Source organism: Neomonachus schauinslandi, chromosome 10, assembly GCF_002201575.2.
Source record: "Neomonachus schauinslandi chromosome 10, ASM220157v2, whole genome shotgun sequence".
Taxonomy (NCBI): Eukaryota; Metazoa; Chordata; class Mammalia; order Carnivora; family Phocidae; genus Neomonachus; species Neomonachus schauinslandi.
The window spans coordinates 108,379,213-108,392,089 of NC_058412.1; the positions used below are offsets into that span (position 1 = coordinate 108,379,213).

General features: G+C 40.6%; 1 protein-coding gene across 2 annotated transcripts in view; it reads left to right on the top strand.

The window, feature by feature from the left end:
- The window catches only part of RNF24 (ring finger protein 24), an 86,453-nt gene that overhangs the window by 42,691 nt on the left and 30,885 nt on the right, over positions 1 to 12,877 (top strand). Inside the window, exon 2 of one of the 2 annotated variants that reach the window (XM_021688910.1) lies at positions 11,279 to 11,428. In XM_021688910.1, coding sequence (XP_021544585.1) covers positions 11,286 to 11,428 — 143 coding nt within the window. In that variant the 5' untranslated portion in view covers positions 11,279 to 11,285. Of the gene's footprint in view, positions 1 to 11,217; positions 11,429 to 12,877 lie in introns of those variants that run through there. The other variant, XM_044918488.1, reaches the window with a different exon arrangement.

Genomic DNA, 12,877 nt, shown 5'->3' on the forward strand with positions numbered 1-12,877 from the left:
TTTATTTATTTATTTGAGAGAGAGAATGAGATAGAGCATGAGAGGGAGGAGGGTCAGAGGGAGAAGCAGCCTTCCTGCTGAGCAGGGAGCCCGATGCGGGACTTGATCCTGGGACTCCAGGATCATGACCTGAGCCGAAGGCAGTCGCTTAACCAACTGAGCCACCCAGGCGCCCTGTTTGCGTATAATTCTTTCAAAGAACCAGCTCCTGGTTTCACTGATCTGTTCTACTGGTTTTTTGTTTGTTTCTATATCGTTTATTTCTGCTCTAATCTTTATTATTTCTCTTCGTCTGCTGGCCATATGTTTTATTTGCTGTTCCTTTTCTAGCTACTTTAGGTATATGGTTAGGTTGTGTATTTGACACTTGCTTCTTGATGAAGGCCTGTATTGCTATATACTTTCCTCTTACGACCGCCTTTGCTGCATCCCAAAGGTCTTGGACTGTTGTATTTTCATTTGCTTCCATGTATTTTTTTATTTCTTTTTAAATTTTCTGGTTAACCCATTAATTCTTTAGTAGGATGTTCTTTAACATCTATATGTTTGTGGTCTTTCTAAATTTTTTCTTGTGGTTGACTTCAGGTTTGATAGTGTTGTGGTCTGAAAATAAGATTGGTATGATCTCGACCTTTCTGTTCTGTTGAGGGCTGATTTGTGACCCAGTATGTGATCTATTCTGGAGAATGTTCCATGTCCACTCGAAAAGAATGTTCATTCTGCTGCTTTAGATGAAGTGTTCTGAATATATCTGTTAAATCTATCTGGTCAAGTGTGTCATTCAAAGCCATTGTTTCTTGTTGATTTTCTGCTTAGATGATCCATCCATTGCTGTAAGTGGAGTGTTAAAGTCCCCTACTATTATTGTATTATTATCAATGAGTTTATGTTTGTTACTAATTGATGTAAATATTTATGCCCCCAACATAGGAGCACCCAAATATATATATTTGTTAGATCTTCTTGTTGGATAAACCCCTTGATTGTAATATAGTGCCCTTCTTCATCTCTTGTTACAGTCTTTGTTTTAAAATCTAGTTTGTCTGATATAAGTATGGTACTCTGGCTTTCTTTTGTCATCCATTAGCATGATAGATGGTTCTCCACCCCCTCACTTTCAATGTGCAGATGTCTTTGGGTCTAAATTGAGTCTCTTGTAAACAGCATATTGATGGGTCTTGTTTTTTAATCCATTCTGATACACTGTGTCTTTTGATTGGAGCACTGACTCCATTTACATTCAGAGTGATTATTGAAAGATAGGATTTTAGTGCCATTGTGTTTTGTGTAAAGTTGATGTTCGTGGTGATGTTCTCTGTTCCTTTCTAGTCTTTGTTGCTTTTGGTCTTTTGTTTTTTTTCCCCACTCAAAGATTCCCCCTTACTATTTCTTGCAGGGCTGGTTTAGTGGTCACGAACTCCTTTAGTTTTTGCTTGTCTTGGAAACTCTTTATTTCTCCTTGTATTCTGAATGACAGCCTTGCTGGATAAAGTATTCTTGACTGCATTTTTCCCATTTAGCACGTTGAATATATCATGTCACCCCTTTCTGGCCTGCCAAGTTTTTGTGGACATGTCTGCTGCTAACCTTATGTGTCTGCCCTCGTAGGTTAAGGATATTTGCTCTAGCTGCTTTCAGAATTCTCTTCAACTTTGTATTTTGCAAGTTTCGCTATGATATGTCTTGGTGTTGACCTGTTTTTGTTGATTTTGAGAGGAGTTCTCTATGCCTCTTGGCCTTGAATGCCTGTGTCCTTCCCCAGATTAAGGAAGTACTCAGCTAATATTTTTTCAAATAAACCTGCCCCTTTTTCCCCGCTCTCTTCTTCTGGGACTCCTGTGATACAGATATTATTGCGCTTTGCAGAATTACTGAGTTAACTAAGTCTACATTTGTGATCTAATAATTTTCTTTCCCTCTTCTTTTCAGCTTCGTTATTTTCCATAATTTTATCTTCTATATCACCTGTCAATCCTCTGCTTCTTCCATCCTCATTGTGATAATTCATTCGGTTTTGCATATCAGTTATAACATTTTTCATTTCGGCCTGACTACTTTTTAGGTCTTTTATCTGTGCAGCCAGGGTTTCTCTGGTGTCTTCCTTCTTCTTCAAGCCCAGCTAGTATTCTTATGACTATTGTTCTTTTTTTTTTTTTTAAAGATTTTTTATTTATTTATTTGACAGAGAGATAGAGAGCACAAGTAGGCAGAGCAGCAGGCAGAGAGAGAGGGAGAAGCAGACTCCCCACTGAGCAAGGAGCCCGATGCGGGACTCGATCCCAGAACTCTGGGATCATGACCTGAGCCGAAGGCAGACGCCCAACCGACTGAGCCACCCAGGCGCCCCGTGACTATTGTTCTAAATTCTTGTTCAGATATATTGTTTATATCTGTTTTGAGCAAATCCCTGGCTGTGATTTCTTCCTGATCTTTCTTTTGGGGAGAATTCCCTAGTCTTGTCATATGTCTAGGTTTCTGTCTTTTGTGTATTACGAAAGCTTGATATGTTTCCTGCTCCTTAGAGTAATGCCATATTAAGAAGAGGTCATGTACTGTTCAGGGCCTGGCACTTCAGGAAGTGCCTTCCTGAAACACTTCAGGAAGTGTTTCCAATGCACTCTGCTGTTCTGTTTTGGCTGCTCTTTCCCACAGATCAGTCCTCTGCAGAGTTCCTCCTTGCTTGGCGGGGGGTGGGGTGATGGGGTGGGGGGTGTTTGGACCTTTAACTAGATGTACTTTGATTTGTTTATTAATATAAACCTGAAAAAGGAAAAAAGCCCTAACTGGAGAAAAGGAAAAGGAACAAGAAAGCAAACAGACAAACAAAAAACTATAAGCCTGATTCCAAAGAATAATAAGGAAAAAAGAAAAGAAATAGAAAAAAAAGCCTGATCCAAGAAAAGGAAACAAACAATCCAACAAACAAACAAAAACCTATAAGCCTGATGCTAAACAAAAAAGGAAGAAAAAGAAGAAAAAAACAAAATAAAAATATAAAAAATAAAATTGAAAAAAAAAAAGCCTGGTCCTATTTCCACCAGAGCTGAGGCTGACGCTTTTTGAGCACTCTGTGATGGGTAGAATTGCTACATGCAAGGGGCCTGTGTTGGTCTGAGGGAGAGGTCTGCCGTGCTGGCTCACAATCAGACCTGCCCTTGTAAAGATGCCCCTGTGGGGTGCAGGGGGACAAGGTTTGGTGTAATCAACTCCAGCCTCCATTGGAGGTGCTATGTTTCTCTCTAAAGTCTAACTGTGCTGGGATGTGGGGAGTGGTGGAAGATGACATCATCACCCCAGCCCTCTCCTCCCGGCGAGTGAAAGGGAATTTGCTGCCCCCCCCCCCCCCCCCCGTTCAGGAGGCCCTCACAGAAAAGCAGTCTCCTCTCCTGTGTCCCAGGCTTTTGTCAGATCCCTGCCCTTAATCTGTCTGTGCCCAGCCATTGGCATGCCCAGCACCACAGTTCTGTTTTACCTCTGGTGACTGGCTGGGATTCAAAACTCCAAATCTGGGGCACCTGGGTGGCTCAATCGTTTAAGCATCTGACTCTTAATCTTGGCTCAGATCTTGATTTCAGGGTCATGAGTTCAAGCCCCAGCTTGGGCTCCGTGCTGGGTGTGGAGCCTACATTAAAAAGAAGGAAGAAGAAAGAAAAACTCCAAATCCTAAAGGGCACAGCAAAGCATGGACCTGATCCCTTCCTCCTGAGGAGGGCCTCACTGTGCACCGGGCACTGTTCTGTCCCAGAAAAGCAGTCGCAGGGCTGCACTTGGTGGCTGGAGTCTATTGTGACATGCAGCGGAAAAACTGCAACCAGGTTATCTGCCCTCTGCCTGCACCTCTGTCTTGTGCTGTTGAACGGTCACTCAATGGCTCCCGGCAGTCCTTTTGTCCTTGGAGAGGCAAAGTACCCTCTTCCAAATGTACTCCAGGAAGGGGAGTAATCTCTCCCAGTGTGACCCAGGGGATCCCCTCACCACAGTGTATTGTGCGAACCCTGTGCACTGCTCTCTCTCCTGCTCTCTCTTTTCTCCCCAACTTTGCTCTGTGAAAAGGGGTCCCTCCCCTTCACGGCACTGTGGCTTTTCTCTCCCCCAGTTCACAGCTCTGAACCTCACATCTGCCATGCTCTCTTCCTCCAATCATGCAGATTGTTTTCTTAATCCTCAGATTGATTTCATAGTTGTTCAAAATGATTTGATTTTGATCTACCTATGTTTGAGGGACCAGGCAAGCTCAGGGTCCCCCTACTGTAACTCCACCATCTTAACTCCTGTGTTTGACATAATGTGACCAACAACCTCTACTAGTAAATGCTACTAACCAGGGAAGGAGATGAAGCTTGTCTGGTCAGGCCTCTTGCTTGTTGTGTTCTATGTGGACTCCCTCCTAGAGTAAATACATCAACTTAAAAGATGTAGAGGATTACAATGAAAAAAGAAATAGTAGTATACAGGCTGCAAACATATGCAAGCAGCATTGTGAAAATAATGTATCAAGAGCAGAAGTCATGTATTTAGAGATCCAAAGACTAGAGAAATTGTACCAAGTATTAACAAAGTAAAGCATAAAGTTCTAAGAAAGAGGGAAATAACTCCAAAGATACAAAAACAGAGGATGAGTTGATGAGAATTCTCAGAATGTACTTGAGGGGAAAAGATACTTTTGAAATAGGGAATGAAATAAAAGCAGCAAAATAAATGAACAAAAATGTTTAAGCAGTCCCAGGTGTTGATTGTGTTATGTGTGCATTAGTCATACTGTTTCCCACCAACAGATGTATAGGACCATAGATGCACAGGGTTTGTTTTTTTTTTCATGATTCTATGGAAATAAAAGTTGAAAATAATCAAAGAACAGCAGTGAAAGAAAAAATTCTGTGCATATCCACTTCCTTTGTATTCCCCCTGGCTTGATGAAGGAGCCCACCTGGGCTAGGTTCTGAGCTAGGACTTCTGTTCTCCTAGCCCCTGGAGACTTGCCCATGTCAGCAGATGCCTCACCATAAAAGGAGCTTCACTGTTTCACTCCTGAGTACCTCAGAGTTCTTATTTTCTCTTAGAATTTGATCAGGACAAAACATGGTGAGTGAATCAAGCTTTATGTTTCTTCTGCTGAAGACTTAAAAAATAATAGGTAGAAAGAAAGTGCTCAACTGAAGACTTAAAAAATGGAAAGGAACACCTATATAAAGGACATGATAAAAATTTCTTCCATGAAATCAATTAAACAACTTAAAAGGATAACCAGGAATTCTGTATAGAAAGAAATATCAAGGGATTAACCATAAAATTGATATATGCAAAGATGGAGTTAATCTTTAAGAGACTATAGGGCGCCTGGGTGGCTCAGATGGTTAAGCGTCTGCCTTCGGCTCAGGTCATGATCTCAGGGTCCTGGGATCGTGTCCCGCATCGGGCTCCCTGCTCCTTGGGAGCCTGTTTCTCCCTCTGCCTTTCTCCCTCTGCCTTTCTCTCTCGCTCTGTCTCTCATGAATAAAAAAAAAAAAAAAAAAATCTTTAAAAAAAAAAAAATTTTTTTTTAAATCTTTAAGAGACTATAATTGTAGATAATATAATTAGAGCAAACTGGGAATATAATGTGAAGTATTTTCTATAACTATTTGTTACGAGTCTTTTAGGGGCACCTGGGTGGCTCAGTCAGTTGAGCATCTGACTTTTGGTTTCAGCTCAAGTCGTGATCTCAGGGTCGTGAGATCGGGCCCCATGTCAGGCTCCATGCTCAACACAGAGTCTGCTAGAGCTTCTCTCTCTCCCTCTCCCTCTCCCTCTGCCCCTCCCCCCACTCATGCACATTCTCTAAAATAAATAAATACTTTTTAAAAAAAGAGTCTTTCAAGGACCTACTGAGTGACTAGAAGCTGAACATAAAGGAGTACATACAGTGTGATTCCATTTAACTATGAAATTCTAGATTAAGGAAAATTAATCTGTAATGATAGAAATCAGATCAGTGGTTGGGAGTGGTGATTAACTGCACAGGGGTGCAAGGGAACTTTCTGGGTAAATGGAAATGTTCTGTGTCTTGATTAGGGTTGTGGTAACATGGGTGTATTCATTTGTCCAAACTCTTTGACCTGTACACACAATGTGGGTGCATTTTTTTAAGTAAATTATGTCTCATTTTTCAAAAAAAAAAAAAAGATTTTAAAAGCCTAAAATAATTTTTCTTAAGTTTTTCTTGGACATCTATATTATAAGACACAAGTATGTGGGTTTTTTTTAATGGTTTGTGAACCATAAATTGTAAAATACAGCAATCTAATTATTGGTGTCTCTTTTTCTGAGCATTTTTTAATTTAAATTCAATTAGCCAACGTATAGTACATCATTAGTTTCAGATGTAGAGTTCAGTAACTCATCAGTTGCATATAACACCCAGTGCTCATCACATCACATGCCCTCCTTAATGCCCATCACCCAATTACCCTATCCCCCCACCCACCTCCCCTCCAGCAACCCTCAGTTTGTTTCCTGTAGTTAAGAATCTCTCATGGTTCTTCCTCTCTGATGACTTCCCATTCAGTTTTCCCTCCCTTCCCCCTATGATCCTCTGCGCTGTTTCTCATATTCCACATATGAGTGAAACCATGTGATAATTGTCTTTCTCTGACTGACTTATTTCACTCAGCATAATACCCTTCAGTTCCATCCACATCAGTATAAATGGTAAGTATTCATCCTTTCTGATAGCTGAGTTATATTCCATTATATATACATACCATATCTTTTTTATCCATTCATCTGTCAGTGGACATCTCAGCTCTTTCCACAGTTTGGCTATTGTGGACATTGCTGCTATGAACATTGGGGTGCAGGTGCCCCTTCAGATCACTACCTTTGAATCTTTGGAGTAAATACCTAGTAGTGCAATTGCTGGGTCATAGGGTAGCTCTATTTTTAACTTCTTGAACCTCCATACCGTTTTTTCTGAGCATTTTTAAAGCAAAAGTAGAATGCTAATTACTGGGAAGATGGTGTAGTATTGTCCAGGGAACAGGAACTGGCCTAGGAAGAATGTGGCTACCAAACACACTTCAAGAAACACTGCTGTAGCCTTTCTGGCTGTGGTGCATTGTGTTAAACTCATGACCTCTCTGCAGCCAAATCTCATACTCTGTCCCTTTTCTATATTGGTGGAAAATCCCACTGCCCATAAAATATTCAGATCTTCCCACCTCTTTCTTTTCTTTTTTAATTTTTAATTTTATTTTTTTTTAAAGATTTTATTTATTCGACAGAGAGCACACGCACTGGCAGGGGAGCGGGACAGGGAGAAGCAGGCTCCCTGCTGAGCAGGGAGCCCAATGCAGGGCTCAATCCCAGGAACCTGTGGTCATGAACCGAGCCGAAGGCAGATGCTTAACTGACTGAACCACCCAGGCACCCCTCTTTTCTTTTTTAAATAACCTGATTAGATGATTTGAAATTTAGACTGAGACTAGAGATATCAGGAGCTATGAATTTCATAAAGAGAGAAAAGGTTTTCATGCAAATGAAATCAGAAATGCCAAGATCCAGCAGTACACTGTGTGTTCTATTTCTCCTCTTCACTCCCACAAGGAGCCGTTCCTAAATAATTCTTACATTTGTAATACCTAAATAACAAAGTATGCTTATTACTAGGATGATAATAGTGGATCTCTTTTTATTTTTTTTTAAGATTTATTCATTTACTTTAGAGAACATGTGGGGGGGGGGGCAGAGGGAGAGAATCTTAAGCAGACTCCCTGCTGCGCACAGAGCCTGACATGGGGCCTGATATACCCAACCCTGAGATCATGACCTGAGCCAAAATCAAGAGTCAGCTGCTTAACCGACTGAGTCACCCAGGCACCCCAATCATGGCTCTCTTTTTATCTTTGTCTCTTCCCTCTAACGACAGTGCTACCTTTAATACTCTACATGTCTGTGTACCTGTTCAGAATTCCTCAAGTTTGTTGGTGGTGCCATCCAGTGCAAGGACTCCTGCAGGGCAACATTCTCACACCACTGACACACTTCCTGCTGGCCTATATTGATGGCTGCTTTTAGCCAAAATAAGTTTCCCGTTTCTGCCTCTGGGACCAGGTTGGCAGGCCACTTGACACAAAGCTTAGCAGCGTGTGCAGAGGAGCTCCCTGAGAAAGGAGCACTTGGTTGGTGAAATCCTTTCCAGAGACTTGATCTTTGTCAGGGCTTCTTTTATGTTCTTTTACTTAATGTCACCCCTCCTCCTTGTCCCTGCCAAAATGTGCTCACACACACACAAATGCACTAAAACCTTAGTATTTTGTCCTCTTAGAGTTTTCAGACACTTCAGTATCTGTGGTCTTATTTTATCCTTCCAGGAATCCATCGAAGTCCATAGAATAGGCATTGTTCCACTTGAAAGATGAGAAAATTAAGGTATAGATGGACCAATTACTGATGTATAGCTAGTGATACCCTGGGAACAATATCCAGAGTTGCTGACTGCAAACCTGTCCCTTTTTCTACGACACCACTTTCTGTTTGCCTATTTCCTCTCTATTAGCCTTTACAGGATGGATGTTTAATCTCTTATTTCCTAAGGTGAGAGTTCTTTTACCAAGCCTAGTTTGTCTGGTGAAGGATATTTCTAAGGGATTGAAGGACAGCCATCTAAGTCTTGACTCTAGCAAGGGTCATCAAGTGAGGCCCTCTCAGCGATGTGGAGATTGAGTTAAGTTTAGTGCAGCTATAATTTTTTTACAGTTCTCTAATGTACGTGCTAGATATATTCAATGAAGTATTCCTTAACTCCTTCCTTCCCTTCCAAGATGATCTGAGTGTAGGAAAAAGGAAATTATGTATCTGAGTAAAAAAACACTTGCAGAAAATGGCTAAAGGTTCAAAACTAAATATTACCCATTATTTATGTTTGGAAGTTCTCAGAGAAGAGTTTCCATGGGATGAAGTTGTCCTTTGCAGCTGTTATAAGTTATTAGAAGCTGGAAATTAATAAGTAATAAGTAAAAGTAATAAGTCTTGGGACAAAGATACAAATGTAGTGATCCGAAGGGGCACGTGCACACCAACGTTTATAGCAGCAATGTCCACAATAGTCAAACTACAGAAAGAGCCTAGATGTCCATCAACAGATGAATGGATAAAGAAGATATATATATACAATGGAATATTATGCAGCCATCAAAAAATGAAATCTTGTCGTTTGCAACGATGTGTATGGAGCTAGAGGGTATTATGCTAAGTGAAATAAGTCAATCAGAGAAAGACCATTATCATATGATCTCACTGATATGTAGAATTTGAGAAACAAGACAGAGGATCATAGGGGAAGAGAGGAAAAAATGAAAAGACAAAACCAGAGAGGGAGACAAACCATAAGAGACTCTTAATCTCAGGAAACAAACTGAGCGTTGCTGGAGTGGAGGAGGGGAGTGGGAGAGATGGGGTGGCTGGGTGATGGACATTGGGGAGGGTATGTGCTATGGTAAGTGCTGTGAATTGTGTAAGACTGATGAATCACAGACTTGTACCCCTGAAACAAATAATACATTATATGTTAATAAAAATAATTTAAAAAAAAAGAGCACCTGGGTGGCTCAGATGGTTAAGCATCTGCTTTCAGCTCAGGTCATGATCGCAGGGTCCTGGGATCGAGCCCCACATCCGGCTCCATGCTCGGCGGGGAGTCTGCTTCTCCCTCTCCCTCCACTGTTCCCCCTGCTTGTGCTCTCTTGCTCTCTCTGTCAAATAAATTAATAAAATCTTTAAAAAATAATAAATTAAAAAAATAAGTCATAGGGCACCTGGGTAACTCGGTTAAGTGCTAACTCTTGATTTCAGCTCAGCTCAGGTCATGATCCCAGGGTCCTGGGATCAAGTCCCACATCGGGCTCCTTGCTCAGCAGGGAGCCTGCTTCCCCCTCTGCCTACTGCTCCCCCTGCTTGTGCGCTCTCTCTCTCTGACAAATAAATAAATAAAATCTTTTTTAAAAAAGATTTATTTATTTGAGGGAGAGGGAGAGAATCTCCAGCAGACATCCCCCCAAGTGTGGAGCCCAACGCAGGGCTCAATCCCATGACCCAGAGATTACGATCTGAGCCAAAATCAAAAGCCAGGCACTGGGGCGCCTGGGTGGCTCAGTCGTTAAGCATCTGCCTTCGGCTCAGGTCATGATCTCAGGGTCCTGAGATCTCCCTCTCCCACTCCCCCTACTTGTGTTCCCTCGCTCACTGTGTCTCTCTCTGTCAAATAAATAAAATCTTAAAAAAAAAAAAAAAAAACAGGCACTTAACCCACTGAGCCACCCGGGTCCCCCTCCCACATACCTTTATCTTGCCCTTGATATTAAAATTTACTGAAACAGATTTTCATGACCTCATAATACTGTAACATGATTCCACATAATTATTTAATCATTACCTCCTTGTGAGAAGTGTTATTTCCAATATTTTACCATTATTAATGCAGCTACTTTATTTTTTTTTTTAAGATTTTATTTATTTATTTGAGAGAGAACGCACAGAGGAAGAGTGAGAGGGGAAAAGTAGACTCCCAGCTGAGCGGAGAGCCTGAGCAGTTTGAGGTTGAACTTTTTCATATGTTTATTGATTCCTGGCATTATTTCAGCAAAATACCTTTTTTTTTTTTTAAAAGATTTTATTTATTTATTTATTTGAGAGAGAGAGAAACAGCATGAGAGGGGATAGGGTCAGAGGGAGAAGCAGGCTCCCCGCCGAGCCAGGAGCCCGATGCGGGACTCACTCCCAGGACTCCAGGATCATGACCTGAGCCGAAGGCAGTCGCTTAACCAACTGAGCCACCCAGGTGCCCTTTTTTTTTTTTTTTTAAGATTTTATTTGTCAGAGAGAGAGAGCATAAGAAGGGGGGAGTGGCAGGCAGAGGGAGAAGCAGGCTCCCCGCTGAGCAAATAGCCCAGTGCGGGACTCAATCCCAGGACCCTGAGATCATGACCTGAGCCAAAAGCAGACACTTAACCAACTGAGCCACCCAGGTGTCCCAGTGAAATGCCTTTTTATGAATGAATGTAATTTGTAAAAGTTTTTTAGGTAGGATCTCAAGCTTCTAGAATAGTGCCAGGTACATAGCAAGTACTCAGTAAATATTTGTGGCATGATAAATGAATGAATGGCAAGAATATTAACTCTTTATCGTATTTGTTTCAAATGGGGTCAAGTCTTAATAAAATTGTTGCCTTGTATACATACAAAGATAATGCTATCTTGGTTCTTAGTCTTTATAACCTAATTTTTTTCCATTCTTCCCCCACAGTTCATCCATGAGCTCGGATTTCCCACATTACAACTTCAGGATGCCTAATATTGGATTCCAGAATCTGCCTCTCAACATATATATTGTGGTTTTTGGCACTGCTATATTTGTCTTCATCCTTAGTTTACTCTTCTGTTGCTACTTGATTAGGTAATCAATTTTCATTCTATGTTACTTCAGAATATGTTAAACAATCAATTATAAATCAGCTTTCTGCCCTTATGTTAAAAAATTGTGTAAGTACGATAATTAGCAAATTTTCTTTTTTTTTAAAGTTTGTTTATTTATTATTCAAGTAATCTCTACACCCAGTGTGGGGCTCAAACTCATGAGCTCTTGATCAAGAGCTGCGACAAGATCTGAGCCTTTAAACAGGTTCTTGTGGTCTCTTAAGATTTTAAGCTGCTTTGGTCAGGTGTTCAGGTTATTGATTATCTACATAAAACTCTAAATATTCAGGGCACCTGGGTGGCTCACTCGGTTGTGTGTCTGCCTTTGGCTTGGGTCATGATCCCAGGGTCCTGGGATCGAGTCCTGCATTGGGCTCCCTGCTCAACGGGGAGTCTGCTTCTCCCTCTCCTTCTGCCCCTCCCTACCACTCATGCCTCTCCCTCTCTCTCTCAAATAAATAAAAACTTAAAAAAAAAAAAAAAACTATTCCACAAGCTCTACAGCACATGTACAGACAAGTGACACCTTACTTGAAGGAGTAATGGATTTGGCCAGTAAAGATTCACAGTTGACTTACTTAAAATTGTTTAAGCAAGCATCTTCCTCTTTTAAGTTTTTAAGTAGGATCTAATATTCAAAGCCAAAACTCAGACTACAAAAATTCGTATACTATATTGTTCAAAGAGTTTTATGAGTAAAAGGGTAGAAAGCTGGGTTTTATTAAACAACTATACTTCTAACAATTTTTAGTATTTGCATAGTATGTGATTATGGTTGAGATAAATACCATCATCAGATATCTTTCAGCAATAATTAATTGTTTCCTCCAGTGACCACTCACTGATGGTCAAATTCAAACGAATTTAGTGTGTATTTCCAATATTCTGACAAGTGAATTTACGTTCTTCATAGAAAGTGAATCTTTTCTGAAGTTCTCACAAAATGTAATCACTTCTTATCTCTCATAGATATGCTGGCTGGGTATGATTTTTAGGTCTTTCTCAGAGTAATAAACACTTTAGGTAATTACAGCTTTTAGGAAAAGCTTTTTTTTTTTTTTTTTTTTAAGATTTTATTTATTTATTTGACAGAGAGAGACACAGCGAGAGAGGGAACACAAATAGGGGGAGTGGGATCATGACCTAAGCCGAAGTCAGACACTTAACCGACTAAGCCACCCAGGCGCCCCTCTAATTCATATATCTGATAAGGATTTAATAAGCAGAATATATTTTTTAAAAATTCTTACAATTCAATGACAAAAAGACAACTGAATTTTAAAATAGACAAAGGACTTGAATAAATAGCCGTTTCCCCAAAAAGGATATATGAATGGCCAGCAAGTACATGAAAAGAAGTTCAACATCATTGATCATAAAGGAAATGCAAATTAAAACCACTATGAGATACCACTTCACAACTACTAGG